The following is a 23,189-nucleotide window of genomic DNA, read 5'->3' as shown; positions in this document are numbered from 1 at the left end:
TCCCAAAAAGGTTGAGGACCGCTGGTGTAACACACTTTACTTCTTCATATGATACTTCTTTTGCTTCCTAAGCAAATGTTTCTTTTAGAAATATTCACACATATACTGGGCACTTACCCTTCTCCATTTATTCTTGAATAGAACTGACCAAACCGTCTATGTTTTTCGTTTTGTTTATTCACATAATTAGCAGCACGGACTAGAAAGTTATTACTGCGCTATAGGCTAAATCTAGCATTACCCTACCTATAACAGATCATCAAAATTAATAGGATTTATGTTAGTTGTGACAAAAAAAAGTTCTATACATTTTAATAAGACTAGTTTACATATCATTAATGTGGAATCTAGTCCCTTTTTATATGCATTTAATTTTATTGCCTTTTCTCTAATTGTAACAGGTTACAAAGTACCTTGTCGTTATGTGCTGTCAATAAGAACTAATAGCAACCCTAATAGGGTTTTCAAGGTAAATGAGATATTTAAGCAGTGGTTTTTACCAGTTCCACTCCCCACCAAGTTCCCATGGCAGATCCAGGGAAATGAACTCAAGTCTCCTGGGTCCTTGTCCACTGTATCACACTAGAAGGATTAGGGACACACACAAGAAAGATCACTAGGTGACAATGGGTGAAGAAGGACTGCAAAAGTGGGATTATCCCTCACCCCCAGTCCTCTGTCCTTCTAACGAGCCTATTCAGACCAGGAGGAAGTGAAACCAAAAGGCAAGATATATCAGGGATCTCCTACCAACTCTCCTCTGACTGAAGAAGCTGCTTGGATGAGTAGTGAAATGTTTCAACCTAACAAGAAAGAAGTCCAGTTGCCATGACTCAGCTTCCAGATAACCACACCTGGATGACTGAGAATCTTCACAGATTATACTACCACACTAGGTATGCACAAAGTACGAAGGAAGCACAATTCTTCACACGTTACAATGACCAAAATTCATTTGCGTAATATACACTAATGTAGGGGAAATGATGCCACTGTAGTGGCAGATTACTGCAAATTAGAGTTCCTCCTGTGATTGTGCACAATTTGGATGGCTTCGTGTGTGACCCAGAATCCAAGCAGGGTCTCTTAATTGCTGGAGCTAATTAGAGAGCTACACTTACACTCTGGGTCACTTATGATTAGCATATTACCAGAAACTGAAATGGCAGCAATCCGCCACTGCAGTGACATCATTTCCCCTATATTAGAGTAAATTAGACAAGACTAATCCCCAAATTTGCTGAGATTCACTCCTGGTTAATTACATATGGCATTGCGACCTTCATCATGTTGGTCCTCTGATCTCCAGTGCATATTATCTGAGGCAACATACACAGATGTCAATATACAGTTTATATATGTTGATATGATTATTAATAAACTCTTAATAATGTGAAGATCTTTCTTACCAGTTACAAGACACCATGGATTCTCAACCACAATAGAGCATGTGATTTCTGAGCCACAATATATAATTTCTGTAACATGTTGTTAACTATTGACTCCCTTCTTTACAATACATTAATTCAACATGATAAATAACTTCTTTCGAAGTTGCTTTGTAATGTTACTGTCTATACATTTCTAGAATTTATGTATTTGTAGAAATGAACAAATAATCACAGGGAACATTTATTCAGTCTTACCGTATCCTGCCATTGCAACTCCATTACCACCATTCATTATATTTTTGTTTTCTTCTGCCAGTGCTCTAACGTATCTTTTACTTAGGTCAAGTATTTGTTCACGCAACTCAGCACTGCTCTGTTGCCTTGGATGCTGAAAGGTGTAGCGCAGTAACATTATGCCCCAAATAAAACCAAACACCAGCAACAGTAAACTCAATTTCTGGGACACATTTTTTCTTGAAAATGCAAAAAACATTTCTGAACAGACCAAAGATGTCAACATAAGGTATTAAGGCTGAAGTCACAGTATTTTCATCATAGTTTTTCCTAATCTTCACAACTTAGTTGCTCTTCTGGGAAGATCATTTGGTACACTTTTTCCAGTGGATGTACTTGATTCCTGCAATATTTTTAAAATAAGTGTTATTAGTCAAAATACATTTTGCAATTAAATTTTGGTACAAAACTAAAAGAACTTTTATGATGTGTTTGGGTAGAATATACTATATAACAAAAGAACAGGCCAAAGGTTTACGATAAACTCCTAGGACCACATAAATACTCAAAATACAACTGCATGGGCATCAAACAAAAACATTTTGAAGAATCAAAGGGCATAAGATACAGTTTAAGAAGGCTGTGACTTTAGCTGCCTGATTTGATCAATAAACTAAAAGTCTAAACATGCATTTATTCTCCAATTAGTATGTAATTTAACTTTAATTTCATCAGTCCGATGTATTAATTATCAGGATAAGTGGCAATAACTTTCCCTCATTTGACAACCATTTAGAAGATGGAGAAACTTCTGAGGAAAGAAAGAATGATAAATGCTTATTGAGGCAAAGGGCTGCTAAAATTTAAATATAAAAGATGAAATACTAATAGACAAAATAAGTCAAACATAATTTCATGGCCTTTTTTGTATCAAAAGCATCAAGTTGCTTATAGATAAATTTTTAATTATAGTAAGAACATAAAAATGGGGACATGGTGGCGCTGCAGGCTAAACCGCAGAAGCCTTTGTGTGCTGCAGGGTCAGAAGACCAGCAATTGTAAGATGGAATCCACGCGACAGAGTGAGCTCCCATCGCTTTGTCCCAGCTCCTCGCCAACCTAGCAGTTCGAAAGCATGTAAATGCGAGTAGATAAGTAGGTACCACCTCGGTGGGAAGGTCAACAGCGTTCCGTGTATAGCTGCGCTGGCCACGTGACAACGGAAACTGTCTTCAGACAAACGCTGCCTCTACGGCTTGGAAACGGGGATCAGCACCGCCCCCTAGAGTCGAACACGACTGACTAAAAGAATGTCAAGGGGAACCTTTACCTAAGAACATAAAAAGTACCTGGCTGCAGAGCCAGAGGTTGAAAGTTCGAATCCCCAGGTGCTTCTTGGGAGAAGAACCAGTTTGTGTGGCCTTGGGCAAGCAGCAGTCCCAGGGTGCCCCAGAAGAATACATTTCTGCGTATTCCCTGCCTAGAAAATCCTTTAAAGGATTTTGAATGAACTTGATGGCATGCAATTATTATTATTGAGAACAGGAAAAAAATTAAAGCCAGTAATGCATGTGAGGTGCCTAATTAAGCTCCTCCAACACAGGCTAAAACTCCACTTCTGTTCAACAGCAAATACTTAATACAGTACCTGGAATTCATGGCCTTACATATACTGTTGGACTGCAACGCCCATCAACCCAAGCCAGCAAAAACAATAATGAGGAATGGTGGGAGTCCCGGTGCAACAACACAAGGGCCACAATTCGCCCAGGCATTTGATGGCCATAAGACAACATTTACGTTGTGGTACTACCATCATTGTTATTATATAAAAGTATATAAAGAAAGCGTTCTGTGGAACGCTGAAGCTTGTGCCTGTATACCGTGTTAAAATGTTTGTTACAGGAAAGCAAAACAAACGAATTATGCGGGAAAGGGCAAACCACGCAGAGGAAGTATTTAAGAAAAAGCCAAGTACAGTACAGTATTCTTTTCGCAGCTGTTAACTCGGAAGAGGCCTAAAGCAAATGAGGGAAAACAGAGATGGGAGGTCTGGTCTCTGATTTCACGAAACTATTGAGGCTGTTAGGAAGGAAAGCAAGCAACTGCGATTCCTCTACAATTGAAACGACATATATTGTGGGGCTTTCTCAAAACACATAACTCAGTAATATATGTGAGAAAACAAACATACGGACAGTTACACATCTACCTAAACCATACCTTACAAACACAGCCGCTTAACATCGCAGGGGCCCAAGAGGGCCGTTGGCTCTCCACCAGCATCTCTTGCTCCGCAAAGCCTTAAGCCACCCCCAAAGGCAAACTCCTCCGCCCTTCCGGCCCCTCAATCTCCTCCGCCTCTCCCAGATCACACGCTCTCCAATCCTAAATGGAGCCACCATGCAACTGCACACGCTCGGCCAAGCGCTCTGACAGCACACACAACAAACTCCCCCAGTGTACTGTAGTTCCGCCTCTTCCACGCCAGAACCTCCTTACTGCGCTGTTCATAGAGGAAGACCCGAGCAATCGCGTTGCAAACAGACTTCACTTCCGGTTACCAGTGGGATGACGGAGAAATCGCCATATGCGGGCAAAAGCAATGCGTATTGCCGAGCTACGCGTTCCTGGTCTTCAGTTTCCGTCCCTGCCTTGTACCCAATTCCCGGTGTTCGATCATTTTAAAAGGCCAAGGACTCGTCGTGAAAAAAACAACAACAAAAGCATTTTTAAAGTATTAGGTTTTATTTGGCATCAGCTTTCCTATTCCATCAGCTGCACTCCACCAAATCTTATACCAAATAAAATTTGCTAATGTAGTTTTTAAGGTGCCCTAGGAATTTGAATTGGCTTTTTAACCCTTATGAAAAGTCTGCTATAGATGGAAACACTTTTCTGGCCGTCTCCTGTAATCTCTGATGGGTCAAGCTTTTATACATTGTGAGGAAAAAGCATTTTTCACTTCCTTCGTGGCAGTTGATTCTTCATATGTTACATGACGGAACCATGATATCAAAAAGCTTTGTTAGATAAATTAATCCGTACATATGATATGTAGTCATTATCATAACTGCCATTAGTGGCTCTAGTTTTCTCCATGGATGTAGCCTTTAAAGCCATTGAAGTTGGTGGCCCTCAGTTCTTGAGGCAGTAAATACTACAGTTTGACTATGTGCTGGGTGAAGAACCTGTTTTTATCTTTATTGAAACTCACCATTCAGCTTGAGTGGATGACCCTAGGATCCAGTATTAGGAGAGACAAAAAGCTAACTGATGTTTGGTTTTTTTAAATAATCTGTTAAATACATCCTTGGCTTCAGAAGAAGAAAAGGTTCTCCTTATCTAATACTGTATCTCATCACCCACACATAACTTACTTTCTACAGCTCCCTATGTCACTTTTTGTTCATCTTTTTTACACAGAGCATCCACAAAGGAAAGCTTTCTTTCTGAAGGAATGCCTCAATTCTCTTGATAATTTTGGTTGCCCTTTTCTGGACTTTTGACAGCTCTACAATATTCTTTTTCAAGTGTGGCAATCTAACCTTTACAAATGTGGCCGTACCATGGTATTGTATAAGAACAGTATGATATTGGCATTTTTATGTTCATTATGTGCAACATGACCTTGGACTTTTTACAGCTGCAGCCACAGAGTTGACACCAATTTTTTGTTAGCTGTGTACTACAATCTTAAACTACAGTGAGATATTGAACACTGCTCCTTTGGGTTTAGCATATACCACAAGCTACTTTTTAAATTCTCTCCAATTGTAAGACCCAGTCTAAATATTTTTATCTCAAAGGGGGAAATATCCTAATCATGGTATTAGATAAATCAATGTTTAATTTGAGGCATATACAATTTTTTTTCAGCTAAGTGGTTGAACTGTGTTTCAAAATTTCATGCCAAGAAAGAACTGGAAATAAGGAGAATGTGTCTTGTTGCCATTTTTTTGGCTCCCTTTTTTGCTCCCATTTTTTTGCTCCCTTTAAAAAAAATCTTAGAACGTTTTTGCTTCCTCAGTTTCTCATCATCACAATATAAGTATTCACTAGCATAAACCAAAACATGTTTTTAGAGACATTTTTAAAGACATTTTAAAAAAAACTTTTTTTTGATAAGAGAAACTAGAAATCTGGTAGCACCTGAACTACCTTTTGTTTATCATAGGTTTTCGGGTGTCCAAGTTTATTTCTTTCAGACTTTCGTCTGAAGAAGTGTGCTTGGACACCTGAAAGCTTTTTTAAAAAAATAAAACCTAGTGAGTCTCAATGGTGCTAACAAGACTTCCGGTTTCCGTTGTGTTATAACAGTATCTACGCGACACAAAACAATAAACAAATAAGGAAAGGCATGTATTAGCAACTGCAACTATGGCAGTGCCCGCCGACCAATAGGGAAAAGAAACAGCATTGCGCTTGCGCCAATCACGTTTCCCGCTACATAGCTTCTTATGACCGCCTGCCTTTCCATTGTGGCCTATGAAGGTGTGGTGCCCTGTAGCCACGCCCCTCGCGCAGTGTCGGGCGCAGACCTCTCTCGCGGAGGCGCCATTTTGCGCTGCTGTAGGTGTAGGTTTGTCTGCAGGAGGAGAGCTAGTTTCCTCGAGGTAGTTCCGAGAGAAGGTCGGGGCTAAGTGTTCCTTGCCTAGAGTCTTGTTCGTTTTATCCCCCTGCCGCGTTAGAAACGCGTGAACATGAGCGACGTGGAAGAGAATAACTTTGAGGGAAGGGTGAGTAGTGAGGTGTTCTATCCGGGCCGAGGTATCGGAGGCCTGGCCTGGTCCTGAGGGCATGAAGTGGGTGAAACGGGCTTCCCAGCCGGGCGATAAAAAAAAGAAAAAAAGAAAAGCGGAGTCATACAGGAAATGGGTTCGCTGTTCCTGGTCAAAATGGCTCCTTCACCTGAAGTGCCCGCGCCGCGTCCTGCCTGCAGGAGCCATTCCTTCAATTTCAGTTCGGGGCTCGGCCCTTTCCTTCCCCTCACCTTGCTTCCTGCCATACGAGGCTCTACCTGATTAAAAATGTCGTAATCCTCGATTCCAGCTGTGGCTGTCTCTCCATGCCCCTTAGTGGGTTGGAATTATTAAGAAGCCCCCTCCCGCCTTCTCGCCCATAGCACAGGTTCCTCCCCCCCCGGCCCATTTCGTGGTTCTGAACTTGTCTTATCCTCGATCACTTCATGCCTCTTTCAATTTTATTTTTATTTCTTTAAAAAAAGTTCGTTTCCCCCACCTCCGGTATGGGTTGAAGTCGCAAGTGTGTGTTGGGTTGGAAAGAAGGGTTCCTGCAATACCTGTGCAGATCGGGAAACTAGGCGGGCAGGCGAAGAAGCGCCCTTTTGGTGCCAAGCGTCAGAGGTCGGTATCCAAAGGATCTGAAAATTGGCGCTAGGTTATCTCTGGAAATGAAAGGTCCTGGGACTTCAAGCACGGCTAGTTTGTGTGAGAGATGACAGCTGAATTTTTCTTTGCTGGTCTTTGTAGTTAAGTAACAGTGCAATATTAGATACATGAACTTTTTGCCACAGTTCTAACCAATAGTTCTGTGTGCCTTTTCTGTGCTGTCTTGACCCTTTATTAGTTTTTTAAATTAAGTTTTGCAGGAATTCCATAGATTTTATTCATACAAGTGCTATCTAAAGGAGAACTGTAACTTCTCAGATGAATCACTGGCAGAATGTTTTTAAATAGTATTGGAAGTGCTGCCTGGCAAAACTGTATTCTATCTGCTACACTCAAGAGTGACTGTATGTGTGCTTGTTTAGTGTTTTGGCCATTCCAGTGCTGTAAAACAAAGTAACTATATCTCCCCATTGCTATTATGAATACAAAACTATGAAAAAGATCTGCTTTCCTTCAAAATACATGATAGTTCACAACCTGCATTTTTTTTCCCTGCAGATCTAAGAAGTAGCTAGATATATCTGTAACAGCAGAGGAAACTCAATAATTTTTGAATGAAATATCATTCTTTGAGCCTCAGTATTAGGATTTATTCTGGGCCTGTGCTGCTTGTGTATTTATGTGCTTGTTGCATTTATCCCTAAAACAAAGCCTGTGAAAGAAATTCCACAGAACTCTGGAGCTAGGTATTATATCATGTCGTGCTGTGTTCCTTATCTGTGAGTCCAGGAACAGCTGTCTCAGTGCTGAAACACTGTCTGGAAGGAATGGACAAGTGAATGAGGTGAAATAATCTGAAGCTGAAGCCAAACAAGACTGAGGTGGTGTTGATGGGTAATCCTGGAGGGTTGGAAGTAGTTATGCCTATTTCAATGTCATGTTTTCCATATCTCAGCAGGTTTAGCTCTTGGGTGCTGCTGATTTCTGTTTTGTTTCTGGATAAAGAGGTAGTGATGATACCCAGGAACACTTTTTACCAGCATACAGTAACTCTACATTATATTCCTCTACCTAATTTTAAAGCAAGCAGGCAGATGCTGCACTGGCTGCCTGTGAACTTTGCAGCCCAAATCAAGATGTTGCTCCCTGCCTTTAGAGCCATTCATGGCCCAGGTCCAACACATCTTAATGACTGCCTGTGCCTGTATATACCCATATTCCAGCTGTGGTCACCAGGTTAAGACTGCTCCTATTATGAAATGATATTTAGCAGCTAAAACCGGAGTTTTCGCCATTAATGTCCCAGAATGCTGACATGGGCTCCTTAGTGAGGGTAGAAATTAATGATTGTTAGGCATTTTATAGCGGATGTAAATGTCATCTGTTTCTTCTGACAGTTAACAGCTAAGATTGGAAATAACTATATTGATGGGCCATGGCTTTTTTTGCATTTTTTTAAAAATTACATTTTATATGGCCTTAAATATTCTGATTTTATATGAACTTCAGCTGAACTTGGCAGAAAGATTATTTAAAAATCTAAATTGAATAGTTTTAAATATATCCTGGATAAATACCTTTAATGTAGATAAAACATGAGAAAACAGCGTGTGCAGTTTTGTAGCTTTGAACAGGGACAAAAAGGGACAAAGTATATAGCATCAGTTCTGAAGAAACAGGGAAAAGGATGAGATATGAAACTAGACACATTTTCTTAGAGACTGGTGCAGTTGCAATTTATCTGTAGCCAATTCATTCACTGAATTTAGAATATACACATAACATTAAACTGAAATGGGTTACTCCATCAGACATAGTGTTATGCTGTAAAGTGCTATATGGCTATTTGGTCTGAATAGATAAGTTGCACCTCTTCAGTTCTATGTTTTGAGACTGAAGTTAGGTTGTTGATCAATTCAAAATATTAGGCTAGTTTTGATAAAGAGTTCTATAGCTTGCAAATGAACCCACAGAATTTTAGCTTATCTCTTCATATAAAAAGCAGCTTAGACAGCTCCCTTGTCATTTGGGTTTCTGTCAAGATCCAAGGGTATCACAAGAACCTTCTCTACTCCCCTGTTGTGAAGTTTTAATCATTCAGTAGATTGTGCTAAGTAATTTATTTACTCTTACATCAATAATATTAATAAATTGACTGTTACAAAGAATTTCTCACTTGAGAAAGATTATTGTTCTTTTTATTGAGATATATCAAGAGCAAATGATTTGTACATTTATTTGGTTGGGAGTGTTAGTATATAACAGTACAAACTCCTTTTTGTTAGAACACAGTCTTGAAAACTCAGTAACTACAGAATTTGCCAATTCTTGTTCAGTAATTTCTTACAGTATAGTTAAGACTGCAGTTCTATACATACGTATCTGTACATGAGCTCAGTGGGAAAGAATTCTGAACTCAAATATGCTAAGTGTCCAAGCTAAGAAGAGGTCACAGGTCTTTGGACAAAAATACTTACTGCTTATTCCAAGCTTTCTTTATTTCAATTGGTTTTACGCAAATTACCCACAAATCTTCCTGTAGCTTGAGATTGATCTTCTGCACCCTCCCCATACATACACAAAGAGAGAGAGTGTGTGTCTAAGGTTGTGCAAATGGTTACTTGAGTGTGATTCGTAGTTTATAGTGATGAGAAGGCTGCATTTGTAAAATTATTAACATAAACAGATTACAGTATCTCCTTGAGAATTTAATCTGGTGTTCCCTGTGCTTTGATGTGCAGGAAGGGCCTGGAGAAATGTTGGCTGAAAGGCCATTGCCCTTGATTCTTAGGAAAAAGTATTCTGACTATAATATTAGAAATATTTTTAGGGAACGGAAATGAAAGGTGTTCAGCAAGGAGCTGACTAGGTAATGTCTTGTGGCAGCTTAGAATTGGTTTAGTTTGGTGAATAAATTATTTGAACAATATGTGATTCTGTGTTGTAAGGATCTATCTGATGGGCCATTATTAATGGACTATATTTTTGCAGCCACAGCCACCATGGCTACTGATAAGGGATTATGAGAGTTGTAATCCAAGACATCTGAAGGGCTAAAGATTCCCTACCCCTAGTAAAAAAAAATAAAGCAAAACGTGCTGCTTGTATACCGCACCATAGTGCTTCAAGCACTCTCTGGGCGGTTTACAAGTTAATTATGCAAGCTACACATTGCCCCCCCCCCCCCCCCCCGAGCTGGGTACTCATTTTACTGACCTTGGAAGGATAGAAGGCTGAGTCAACCTTGAGCCGGCTACCTGGGATTGAACCCCGGGTGGTGAGCACAGTTTTGGCTGCAGTACAGCAGTTTAACCACTGTGCCACAAGGCTCTTGTGTGGACCACCCCTCTATCTTTCTCAAGAAGGCTATGATTTTATGAAGTAACATTGTCTTGTTTTGTAAACTGATCTACACTACATGGTAAATTTTTGGTTAACTGCAGGAAAATAATTTGGTCACTTCTGCTTTTCAAATTTCCATGTTAAGGCTGCTAATTTGCACGTAAATCTGTTGAGTATATTTTTGAACATTGATAATTTCCATTTTTCAGTATAGGAGTATGAATGAAAAAGGTCTAAAGTGGGACAATAAAATATAGGTATTTGATACCGGAATGAGAAACTATCAATAATTTGAACTGTAAACTGAAATCGCATTTGATAAAATTAATATGATAAACTACTGTTCTTGATTGAAAGAGGGACAAAAGTAGAAGCGAGTGCAACAAAGTTTGCTTTGAGAATTAGACAGAAAAAATGTATTTTTATATATTTTACTTAAATGTTTACTCTTGAAATTTAAATAATGAATGTTCAGTCTTATTAACATCTGACTCTTTGTTGAAATTAATTTGAGGCTAAATCTTGATCCATGGTTTTGTTTACTTTTCCTAATTATGCTATTTCAATGTGAAAATGCAAATACCACACCTAGCCTGGATAAAGTTCAGAATAACTGTCCTAGTTCTGTGGCTGACTTCAAGTATACAGCACTACTAAATTTGAATTTATATCTGTTACTGAAAAATAACCTTACCCTGAGTTTGCCTCATGTTATATACATTGTAATTTTATGCAAGAGAAAAATTTGCATACCGGAACCTTCAGATCAAATTTAGCATTTTTGGCCAGGATCCAAAGAACTGCATTTAGTTCTGCATGCTCAAATCAGGCTTTGGTCTTGTCTTTTTTGATCTATATCCCTCATAAACCCCTTGTGAGCTCCTATGGTAAATTGTAGATTTAAAAGGAATTTTTTATGGGGCATAGAACTACACCATTAAAAAGGGGAAAATCAGACATGACATAGGGAATCCCTCTGTGTGCCTAATGTAGGTCTTTGAATCTTGGCCTGTACATTTATTTTGTTTTTTACATCAGGCAATTGTTAGCACAGAACTCTTAAACACACTTGAATGTGCATATCTATATTCTACAGACTTGACAAGATAGTATTGTTAGGAAAAGGGAGCAGAATAGATATAGAATGTTTGGGAAATGCTGTGAGGAAGTCAGTGGATTAATTATTGGAGCCTCTTTGAGTACACCAGTTAAAAATTTTTTTAAATGCTTTTATAAACTAGTTATTTGCAGTTCACCTGCTGGTTATTCCATTTTGGTAGATAAAATTCTGAAATTCCAGCAGAGTTTTATAATCCCCACATGCTTAAATATACTAAATGTTCTTTTTCCATTAAGGTTAATGTTCGTGAAGAAATGGAAGAGTTTTTTCCAAGAATGTGGAAGATAAATCAAGATAAAAGAAGGCTAATGAAAAGTGTTAAAGATCAGAAAATTAAAATTGAATGGGGGAAAAATTGAACAGAAGATTGGTCAGATAGAAGCACTTGAATATTTTTAAGGCTATAATGAATTGTTTGAATTGGGGAAGAATACACGAAGTATGAAAAATGAAAAACTGAATGAAGAATGAAGAAAAGTAGAAAGCAAGAGTGAAGTAGAATTAAAAGAATCTGGAAGAATGAATGGGTCCTAGGTTAAGTAAATGTATGGTTTATGTTCCAGTGTCTGTATGATCAAGTTGTAGATGAATTTGCATGATTACTTAGTTAATAGAGTATTGGTCATCTGGTTCAAGCAGGGAACTATTTGAGGAAATCTTACCATATTAACAGTGGGTTAAAGAGTCTTATTCTGGAGGGTATTGCCTAACCATTTGTTTTCCAGGCACAATCAATAAAATAGAATTACTTTTAAAATAAGAAGGTAGGCATTTGTGGAACCAGTACCATTTGTAATACTGTTTTTTTTGTTAGGAATCACGCTCCCAGTCAAAATCTCCAGCTGGGAGTCCTGCTCGTGTAAAATCTGAGAGCAGGTCAGGATCCCGTAGCCCATCAAGAGCTTCTAAGCATTCTGAATCACGCTCACGATCAAGATCAAAATCCAGGTATTTATGTGTGAGATGTTTGAAATTAAATTCAGCAAAAAAATTTCTTTGCGTATGATTGAATTGTTGATTGGGCCTTCAGGTTTGAAATGCTTGTGGAAGAGAGATTTATTTGGAAACTGATAATTTTTAACACTGTCCTTTGAAGAATTGTGTTGCTATTTTTCTGAAGACTTAAACAGTTACTCAGAATACCAGCAACAACAATTGTGGTGATGCCACAGTGGTGGGCAACATGCAGCCCTTCACTCCAAGGATATTTTTTTAAAAAGTTTAAAGAGCACTTAGAAAATCTCTCTTTGCCCTTTAGAGGATGTAGCATTACTTCTATCATGTTTTGAGGGACTCTTGAGTACCCTAGAATTCTCCATCACCCTATTTTTAAAAAATAGAACATTTTGGCTTCTAGAATACACAAAGGGGCTTTTTTATTTAAAAAATATTTTGTAAGAAGGGGGGGTAGGGCCCTCAAAGGCCCAAGGATGGCTGTGTGCAACCCATGGATCTCTGATCCCATCCTTATGTCATTGTGACTACGTTAGAGCCCCAGTGAGATTACAACATTACAATGATAATAAAATTGTTTTCTGAAATTTTTGGAACGGTTGTGTATATGTTAAGTCTGTATCTGAGAAATAGTGAATATGAGCAGGCAGTGTTGTACTGTAGTCTGATTACTTTTCACTATTTAATATGCTTCTTAGGACCAATGGGATTTTCAGTCCAGCAATATCAGAAGCAAATCTTCACTTTTGCTTTAGCAAGTCCACTGTAATTCAGAACTGTGTACAAACATATATGTTTTAGCAAATCAAGTTTTTCCACCACAGAAAGATTCTGCAAATGATTCCCATGGCATAGGAGAAAACATGATGGCTTAATGCTCTTGTGGTTTTATAAAATTTATTGTTTCAAACATATAGATGTTGAAGATCAGATAAGTGCATATGTGCACAGATGTTTGTGTATAACTGAAATTATATTTCTAATTCAAAGGTCCAGGTCAAGAAGGCATTCTCACAGGCGTTACACTCGCTCCAGATCCCATTCACATAGGAGACGCTCACGAAGCAGATCATATACTCCAGAATATCGGCGTCGAAGGAGTCGTAGTCACTCTCCAATGTCTAACCGAAGAAGGCACACTGGCAGCAGAGTATGTACTGTAAGGCTAGAAAACAATTATTCAATCCTTTTTCAAATGTTTGTCACTAATTTGTCTTGTGCTTAGATGCAACATCCTTAGATTCCAGGGCTTTGTGGTTAATAAGGGAAAAGAAACATTTGCATTTTCACTTTGCAGCTGTGTACTCCCCAGTGTTTTCCCAAGTAAAGAAAGGTGGGGATCAAGAACAGTATGTGTTGCTAGCCATACTGTACGCTCCTACACACACACATACATTGGAGCTTTGCTCTATTTGATATATACATATATAACAATCAGCAATATTTACTTGCATTATCTGTATGGTCAACTTTGAAACTGAAATGTATTTATAAGACTTTCCATTAGTGACTTTTTAGACAGCTAGATTCAATTGGGCATTCTTTGGTTAGTGCCTCATGTAAGCCACAGCATGGGTATGTATTTAAAATGGTATTAAAACCCACCCTGTGTCCTTTAAGAAAAAAATGACATGAATTTGGTCATTTCATTTATCTGCTTTTGAGCTACTTAATGGAAACGGAAGGCGCATCACATCTTTTACACTGTGTTCAGTGAGCTTTAGTATACTTTGTGGGTGGCAGAATAAAGCAAGTATCCAGAGGGTTCCTCTGCAATTCCTATCTTTTGAACTAAGATACTGAGGGAATTAATCTGTTTGCTGAAAAAAGGATAATGTGCATTTCCAGACCGTATTTACAAAAGGCACTGTTCTATTCTAGTTGTCTACAACTAAATGATAATGCCTAATTTGACAGTATAAGACTAAACCATCATGATTTTGGTAGCATGCACCTTTTTCGTCTGATCAGTGGCAGAAATCCAGATGTAGCCAGTATATTTCCATCGTTCCATATAATTAGCAAGTCAGCAGTAAGCTTAGGCAGTTTGTAGTTATTTCCACCACTGCAGATGACCCCTGCCATATCCTCAGTTCTCTGTAGGAAGGATTTCTGGATCCTCTCTTTTCTAGTTGCTAAGTGGATTAATTGGAGGAGTAGACAAATGGATGTATTTCCATCTTATTTCTCTATTACTGAAAAGAAACAATTGGAATGTGCTCCATCTGGGAAAAATGTAGGTTTCTTTACAGCTGATGGTGTTCTAGATATTGTGTGAAATTTTGACTTGGTTTGTTTTTCAGGCTAATCCAGATCCTAATACATGTCTTGGAGTCTTTGGCCTCAGTTTGTATACAACAGAGAGAGATCTTCGTGAAGTCTTCTCCCGCTATGGACCTTTGAGTGGTGTCAACGTGGTGTATGATCAACGGACTGGGCGATCAAGAGGATTTGCTTTTGTTTACTTTGAAAGAATTGATGATTCTAAAGAGGTAAAATGCTTCTACGTTTTTCTGAATAAATTCAAATTTTGGTTAAACCATGTATCAAAAGTGAAACTTTTTCGTAGTTTTAAGGATTTAAAGTGTAGGGATCCTCTTACCATTTGCATGCAATCCTCTCTTTTCAAGTAGATACAAAAGGAAATTTTTCTTTACCCAGCATGTTGTTAGTCTGTGGAACTTCTTGCCACAAGATGTGGTGATGGGATCTGGCCTGGATGCCTTTAAAAAGATGATTGGATAGATCTTTGGAGGAAAAGTCTAGATACCTGTCTCCTGATACCATTCCCCTGCATCACAGGTTACAAACCACGATGGAGATGTATACTCTCCAGTCTTCAAAGGAAGGTACCTCAAAATGCCAGATGCGGGGAATGGTATCAGGAGACGGGTATCTAGTTGTTTTGTGTGCTCCCAGAGGCATCTGGTTGGGCCACTGTGAGATACAGGAAGCTGGACTTGATGGGCTCTTGGTCTGATCCAGCAGGGCTCTTCTTGTGTTCTTACATAGGTAACAAATATGACCCTTTCTGCTATCACTACGTAGCCAGTTACATATGAACACAAAACTGGTTAATATTGGCTGTGGTTTATTGAAATTGTTACAGTCCATATGAGGCTGATAACTGCTGAAATGCAAAGGATGAAGATGTAGGAGTGCTTTACGGATTAGTCAAATAGTGAATTGATTAAATTATTCTTTAGTTATTTTAATTTAAAATGGTATTTAGAATGTGTCTCCTTGGAGGTGATTTGAAAGATTGTTAAAATGAGAAGATCTTTTAAGAAATATCAGTTGGAAATAGATTTGTGTTTTTCCCCCCACTTCTGCAATTGAGCTGAACTGTGAGATAGCCAGGTACAGTATTTGGATTAGCCAAATTAGGATTTTAACTCTGAATAGGGTGAGACTTGGGTGAAAGGGCAGGAGAACGTTAGATGAGACATAGCGTATTATATAATATATATTGGCATAATGTAAAATATGCATTGAGTCATGTCAGAGCTGAACTTGCTGTTTGCTTTGGATACCAAGAAGAGATGAAGTGGATCACATTAGAAAACTTACTGGCTGTGTTCATATCCAATGCTGAACTGTGATTAAGCATTATGAGAATGAGCAACAGTTTGCTTTGTGCTGGCAAGATACCACTTTTTGTTCTGGAAGCCTCAGTTTCAGATTAACTGATTTATGATATGTAAGTCTGGACAAGCTATGATTAATTTCAGATATGCTTTGTTGAAAATTAAAGTACACAAGGTATTTTATTTTAGCAAATTAAAGTTAACTACAACTCAAATACAAGCTGTAATAAGTTTAACGTGAAAGGAAAAATGCAAAGTCATTGTCATGATGGTGCCAGAGCTAAACATGGGTGAAAAGAGTGCATGATGGTGCCTAACTGTGGCTTGTTCTTGTAACACTAGGACAGCCTTCCTTAACCTGATGCCATCCAGATATGTTAAACATACCACTTGGGGATGATGACAGTTAAGGTGGGGCACACAAAAAGCTTGGGAAGACTTTGCTTAGCTATGGCTTAGTGTTGTGTGAATGCAGCCATTAAATATCAGCTAAATACGCAATGAAAAAGGGAAAATTAGCCTGAAACACTTCGGAATAACATTGGTCCATTTGAGATCTAAATTTTGATTCATAGTACAGTGGTGCCTCGCAAGACGAAATTAATCCGTTCCACGGATAATGCCATCCAGCAAAAAATTCGTCCTGCGAAGCACATTTTCCCATAAGAATACATTGAAAATTAATTAATGTGTTCCTATGGGGAAAAAAGTCAGAAACAAAAAAATATTAAAATAAAGTCACTTACCAGGTACTGTAGACTGAGCCTGGCTCCTCACAGTGCCTTGGTAGCCCCCGAAAAGCCGGAAAATGAGCGCCAAACAGCTGAGAGCCCGGACCCAGCAGGGAGGCGGCAGCCATTTTGTGCTCTTCTTCACTCCTGCCCCGCCTCACAGCTGATCTGCACTGAGTCTTAGGCTTCCCCGGGCTAGGCAGGGAAAAAGAGCTGGAAATAAAAAAAATGGTGCTTTCCCCGGGGAAGCCTCTGAAAGCAATGCTTTGCCGTAGGGGGGACCTCTGAAAGCGGTGCTGGGTGGGGGGGTGGCGGGCCTGCCCCCCTGGCAAAGCGCCACTTTCAGAAGCCTCCCGGGGCTTCGTCTTGCGAAGCAGGGCCATAGGAACATTCATCTTGCGAGGCACCAAAACCCTAGCCAGACCCATTTGTCTAGCGGGTTTTTCATGCCGCGAGGCGTTCGTCTTGTGAGGCACCACTGTACACTGTTCCTTGAATCTGTAATTCTTATGAAGAATGTTTGGTTAAGAGCTTTTAGGTACAGAAACAGGCACGGCACATCTCAAAACTGATCTTCTCGTCACTGTTTTTATATGCTTGGCTACTAGTCAGTTAGAAAAAGAGAAGTACTGTATCTCAAAAATGATGTTTTGAGGCTGGCTTTTTAAAAACTGCTGATCTGTCTTGTCAGTCTGATTTCTGAAACTACTTAATACTTTCTCCCTTCCAGTACTCAGAATTTATGTGGAGCCATCAGAGAAAATCTCAAATATGATTGTAATAAGTTGTCTTTTTGTTAGGTCTTTGCAAAATATTACCTTCTAAGTGGTTTTAGAGTAATGATATATTGAAAGGCTGTGATGCTTTGTTTCCAGTACAGTGGTGCCTTGCATAACGATGTTAATTGGTTCCATTAAAAACATCGTTATGTGAAAACATAGTTAAGCGAAACACCATTTCCCATAGGAATGCATTGAAAACCGGATAATCTGTTCCAATAGGAGCCTATTCAATACATTTCAATGGTGAAAAAAAATCACCAAAAATTCAAAAAGACTCAGAACGAAGCCAAATTACTTTAACGAAGGTTTTATTAGGTGCACCAACGATTCCAAGCATTTTAAACATTTTAAAACATTTTAGAATATTTTTAAAATAGCAAAAACAGGGTTGTCAAAAAAAATGTTAAGCGAAACAGGGGACCTAAAACTGTCATCGTTAAGTGAAGCAAGGTCCCAAACATCGTTATGCGAAAATCCCCCATAGGAAACATTGTTAGGTGAGGCAGCAAAATTTCCAGCAAAGGCCATCGTTATGCGAATTCATCATTGAGCGAGGCACTCGTTAAGCGAGGCACCACTGTATTTCAGGTTTTTCTTGAAACCTTGACTCTGGAGGGATATAATTCTTTTGGCCACATTTCTGTAATAACAAGGTCACTAGGTGGCGATGTAGCCTACAGTTAATCTGATTCAAAGTTATACTAAATAAGGGCATGTTATCATTGTTATTAAATAAGGATTGTTTAGGTTTGATTGCAGTTAATTTGTATGTAAACAGTGACCATATGGAACTAACATTTGTCCTGTCGATTGGCTTAAGTCCTAAGTTTAGGGGGTTTTAAAATTTTATTTATGCATACCGTAGATATAGGATTGCTCTTGTGCAGACAGAAGGTGGTACAGTGGTGCCCCGCTAGACGATTACCTCACAAAACGACGAATCCGCATGATGATGAGTTTTTGCGATCGCTATAGCACTTCACAAAACAGTGTTTCCTATGGCCAATTTTTGCTATATGGTTTTTCAGTCCGTGCTTTGCAAGACGGGGGTTTTTTTGGGGACCGATTTTCGTAAGACGACGATTTTGACAGCTAGGTCCGCGACTCACAAAACGGGTGTTTTCAGGACTGGTTTTTCGCAAGACAGCGATTTTAACAGCTGATCGGTGCTTCGCAAAACGGTTTCTCTATGGGCAATTTTTGCAAAAGATTATTTGTCCCCATTGGAACGCATTAAACGGATTTCAGTTCATTCCAGTGGGGAACCGCATTTTGCAAGACGATGTTTTCACAAGACAGTGATTTTTGCGGAATGAATTAACATCGTCTTGCGAGGCACCACTGTATTTTCTCACACAAAGGATTACACCTTTTGCTATAGTGTTCTTGAGTACATGGAAACATGAGAAATGCAAGAGGATCTGTGTTAAGAGAGGTTAACTATTCTGCATCTTTTTACAGAAGTATTTGTGAGAAAACTCTAGCAGATATTTTCCTTCAAGTTCGTTTTTCATTGGACCCAGGCCTTTGCATTCAACAACTGAAATGTTGCCAGTGTGGTACACATAGGCTTTGTAGAGTTTTTAGGTTTTTAACAAATCTAGTCAGTTATAATGCTTGATTCATAAATTACTATAAAATAGTATTCAGTGTAATGTAATGCAATAAAAACACGCATCAGTAGGTGAGATCAGCAACCAAAAACTGCTCTAAGAGAGTGTTGGTTAGAGCAGTTCTTAATGGTTCCAAATGAGTTTTTTAAAATATTTCTATAGATTTACTGTTTCCTCCTTTAACTAATCATAAGTCTTAATGTATCTAGTTTGCATCACTGAAAATATGACTGGAAACAGTTCAGTGAATTGATACAAAGTATATAGAAGCACTCGCATCCCTGAACATACACAAATGAATCCTAGGGTATACTTAGTCTATTCATGTATTGGCTGAGTGTGCTGCATGGGGTGACGGAAGATAGTAATTAAAAAGTAGATAAGCTGAACCTGCCATTTCATTAAGCTCTGCTGTAATAGGTCCTGTGAACGAGATGTTAGGATAAAGAGAAAGCAGCCAGCTGATAGTAACTAGCCAAATGTGCTCTGCAAGAAGCTCCCTTGTTGTGTGTTTCTGATAAGCCCATCCCATTGTGGCTCAGAACAAATCCTAGAAGGATGTGATATGCTTCAGGGAAGTACTTTCATACTTTCAAGGTAGGGGAGCTGTTTTAAAGGTTAAACTGTCAAGGATACATGGAGAGGTTTCTTGTTAGCAGAACATTGGCTTGAAAAGGTATCATATTTCACTAACTTCAGTGTTCCAGGTCGGTGGAGCTGTTTTAGATTTTGCAGCTGAGAGACCATCTAGTTTCATTAGCAGGTTGCTGTTAACAATAGACAAGTTGACTGCTTAATGAGAATGAGCGTTGACTTCTAATTAATACAGTTAAGGCATATGTATTTTCCTAACAGGCAATGGAACATGCTAATGGAATGGAGCTGGATGGCAGGAGGATCCGGGTAGATTACTCTATCACAAAGAGAGCACACACGCCCACCCCTGGCATTTACATGGGCAGGCCAACCCAGTAAGTAATTCAGTGCCATCATTTTGAGAATTCTTGTTTTATGATTCATTTAAAAGTTCATCTAAAAGAGTTCTGTTTCTGTGAGTATCTCTTAATTTAATCACTATGTTTTTTTCAACCTATTGTTTCTGAAAGCCAGTTAATCAATGGTCTTTAAATATGTGTGCATGGTCCAGTGGGATGGTCTGAGAGTATTCAATTCTGTTTTAAATAATTTCTAAAGTTAAGTTAGTGAAGATTTCATCAGTCCCCTGAGTGAGAGACCGCACAAGATATGTGAGCCGTCATAAACCTTCAGACAAAATCCTGAACATCTGTTTAATGTATCTCCTCTTCTTCCCCACTCAAAGTAGCGGAGGCGGAGGTGGAGGTGGAGGTGCTGGCCGTCGCCGTGATTCCTATTATGACAGGGGATATGATAGAGGATATGATAGATACGAAGAATATGATTACCGTTACAGGTACACCCTCTGATTTAAATGATATATTTATAGTAAAGAATCCCCATGAAGTTAATTGTCTATAATGATAACTGTTTCATAGATTTCAGGATTTCTCTGTTCATTATAGTATGCTTGTACCAAACACAGTGTTTTCATCTGTATGATTGCTTGCCTCTTTCTAGCATTTATAGCCCAATTTTTAATTTGTACAACATTGTCAAAACAGGTATTGACAAAATAGCACTTTAAAATAAATGCAACAACATTATAAAAGCGGCCAAGAGAAATGGCCAAGTAAAACTGTTTAGGGCCTCGATACTTGGTGGAACACTTACTCCCACCAAGTTCTACCCATGTCACTCGTGCGAGTCGGGAGGTGAGGCTGAGGAGCCTGATGCCAAGGGAGGCCCAGAAGAAAAAAACTAGATACATGGCCTTCTCAGCAGTGGCTCCTCGCCTCTGGAACAACCTACCTCCGGAGATTCACGTGACCCTCTCGCTGGGTACCTTTAAAAACCAACTAAAAACATGGATGTTTCGGCAGGCCTTCCCCCCAGTTAACCCCTGATGTCTTCCTTCCCTTTCTTCCCCTACTGTTTGTTTTCCATCTTGTTGAATTTGTCTATTGTTCATTATGTTAATAATTTTATATTCAATTGTGTATTTTATGTGCATTTTATTTACGTTGTAAGCCGCCTAGAGTGGTCATCTGACTAGATAGGCGAGATATAAATTAAATAAATAAATAAATAAACTGAAAACAAGATGCAGTATAAAAATACAATTGCATATTAAGGAGTCATTTAAAGATAGTCAATATGAATACTTTCCTGAATTTAACATACACTGTACTGTAGCTTATCATAATCATAGGAGCATTTTTATATTTGTGTCATGTATGGAGTATATATCTGTGTCATGTATGGAGTGTGTGTGTGTGTATAGATAGATAGAGACACATAGATAGAAGTGGAGGAGAAATGACAAAAGATGGTGTACCTTGTAGATCAGTAGTAGTTCCCAACCCCGTGTCCCCAGATGCAATTGAACTGCAACTCCCAAAAATTCTGGCCCGCACATATAGTGGTGAAAGCTTCTGAGAGATTTAGTCGAAGAGCAGCTGGGGACCTATGATTGGAAACCACTGTTTTAGATAAACTAGATTTTATATTGGATGTTAAAATATGGATCCCATATCAAAAGTGCTCGAATACTATAAAGATAAAATAGCATGTCCCCTGAGCACATGACTTCCAAATCCACTTTCTTTATGTTCTGTCATGGCTAAAAGTACCATTTTACTAGAAGTATATCATACAGTAACAGCAATTATATGTTGGAAGGATACTGTGGAGAGAAGAGAGAAATATGTTGAATGTGCTTAAAGAGATGTGAAGAGCAGTGCTCACTTTATTAAGTTAAATACTCTTTATAGAAGCAGTACTTCTGCATTAGCTTGTGGAAGGACAAGGGAGGTGGGGAGACAGCTTGACTTCCCATGGGAGGGATTTCCACGCTTTATGATTAATTAACATTTTAAACTGTATGGCACACATGTTCTATAAGGACTATTTAGAAATTATATAAAAATAGTTATTAAAAGCCACTGCCAACAAAACTACAGCGTTTTTTTTTTCATAGGCGACGATCACCTTCACCATACTATAGTCGTTATAGATCGCGGTCAAGATCTCGTTCCTACAGTCCAAGTAAGTACAAGTAAAACATATATTCTAGTGAAGCAGAAGGGGAGTGCAGATGGAATGCATCAATACTGATTTGGAGGGAGGAATTATGAACACAAGTATATAGAAGTATGAACTAATGGCTATAATGTTTTCTCTTCCTCCTTTTAGGGCGCTACTGAAGAACAGAAGCTAGTTACAGTTGCAAATACAGTTTTTAAACAGCAAGATCTGACTTTACCTTTTCCTATAGACCCCCTGCAGATAATCCTAAACTGTAGTAAAATATATTTGGTTCATTTAGAATATGTTTTCTCAGTTGAAATACAAATTTTCCATCTCTTATTGTAATATTCCAGGTGTAATTGTTGTAGTTTTGTGTACTTAAATATCTTTAAGCAAAATTTAAATAGAAATCCAAAAGCAGTAAACATTTTGTACCCACCTTTTATTTTTTAAGCAAGTGGGGGTTTTCGTTGAACCTAATTTGAGAAATGAAGGTTTGCATGTTAATTTTCAGTAGAAAACCTGTTTTAATAACCTGCTTATTCTTATGTCTGTTACTTGAGGGAAGAGGGTATCCAGTATGTTTGGTTACAGCACAGTTAATTCAATATAAACCCCTAAGCCAGACTGTTCATTCATTAGTTTTAATGTCATATTTAACAATACTGGAAATAATTCTTTGGAGAAAGACCAGAATCCTACACTATATAAATTCCATCTTGATATGTGTTGGATAATGTAATCTTAGTGTTAATGTGGATGACTTTTCAAATTTGGTTAAAATATTAAAGTGACTTTTGAAGATTATTCTTCATATGTTTGTTGCCCCATAATCAGGACAAGCTTAAAATACAAAATACAGAAAATATTTTTTTTCACAGCAGTTCCACATGGTGTTGAAATTGTGGTGAAACAGGTTGTATTTGGCAGTATGAATTGGAAAAACTATTATTACTTCTCAAATAAATAATTGTACCAA

The 23,189-nt window shown here is 38.5% G+C and overlaps 2 protein-coding genes across 8 annotated transcripts in view; one reads left to right on the top strand and one right to left on the bottom strand.

The window, feature by feature from the left end:
• Positions 1-6,174, bottom strand: part of CCDC126 (coiled-coil domain containing 126) — a 14,571-nt gene extending 8,397 nt beyond the window's left edge. The window contains exons 1-2 of the mRNA XM_020781055.3: positions 3,849-6,174; positions 1,647-2,028 (exon numbers count right to left, since the gene is read on the bottom strand). Of these exons, the coding sequence (XP_020636714.1) occupies positions 1,647-1,911 (265 nt within the window). The 5' untranslated portion in view covers positions 1,912-2,028; positions 3,849-6,174. The remainder of the gene's footprint in view (positions 1-1,646; positions 2,029-3,848) is intronic.
• On the top strand, positions 6,138-23,189 carry TRA2A (transformer 2 alpha homolog). 7 transcript variants are annotated; one of them, XM_078377197.1, is made up of 10 exons: positions 6,181-6,364; positions 7,766-7,820; positions 11,675-11,983; positions 12,253-12,386; positions 13,383-13,542; positions 14,696-14,884; positions 19,961-20,076; positions 20,427-20,537; positions 22,161-22,228; positions 22,376-23,189. In XM_078377197.1, exons 5-10 carry the CDS (start codon positions 13,510-13,512, stop codon positions 22,384-22,386), a joined length of 528 nt encoding a protein of 175 aa, XP_078233323.1. In that variant the 5' UTR covers positions 6,181-6,364; positions 7,766-7,820; positions 11,675-11,983; positions 12,253-12,386; positions 13,383-13,509; the 3' UTR covers positions 22,387-23,189. The 7 variants fall into 7 exon arrangements, with proteins under 7 accessions (XP_078233318.1, XP_078233320.1, XP_020636727.1 ...); XM_078377196.1 differs by lacking the exon at positions 7,766-7,820 and having other exon boundaries at positions 6,145-6,364; XM_078377192.1 differs by lacking the exons at positions 7,766-7,820; positions 11,675-11,983 and having other exon boundaries at positions 6,138-6,364; positions 13,383-13,551; positions 20,430-20,537.

Source organism: Pogona vitticeps, chromosome 6 (genome assembly GCF_051106095.1).
Source record: "Pogona vitticeps strain Pit_001003342236 chromosome 6, PviZW2.1, whole genome shotgun sequence".
NCBI lineage: Eukaryota > Metazoa > Chordata > Lepidosauria > Squamata > Agamidae > Pogona > Pogona vitticeps.
This window is presented reverse-complemented; position numbering and strand designations above follow the sequence as displayed.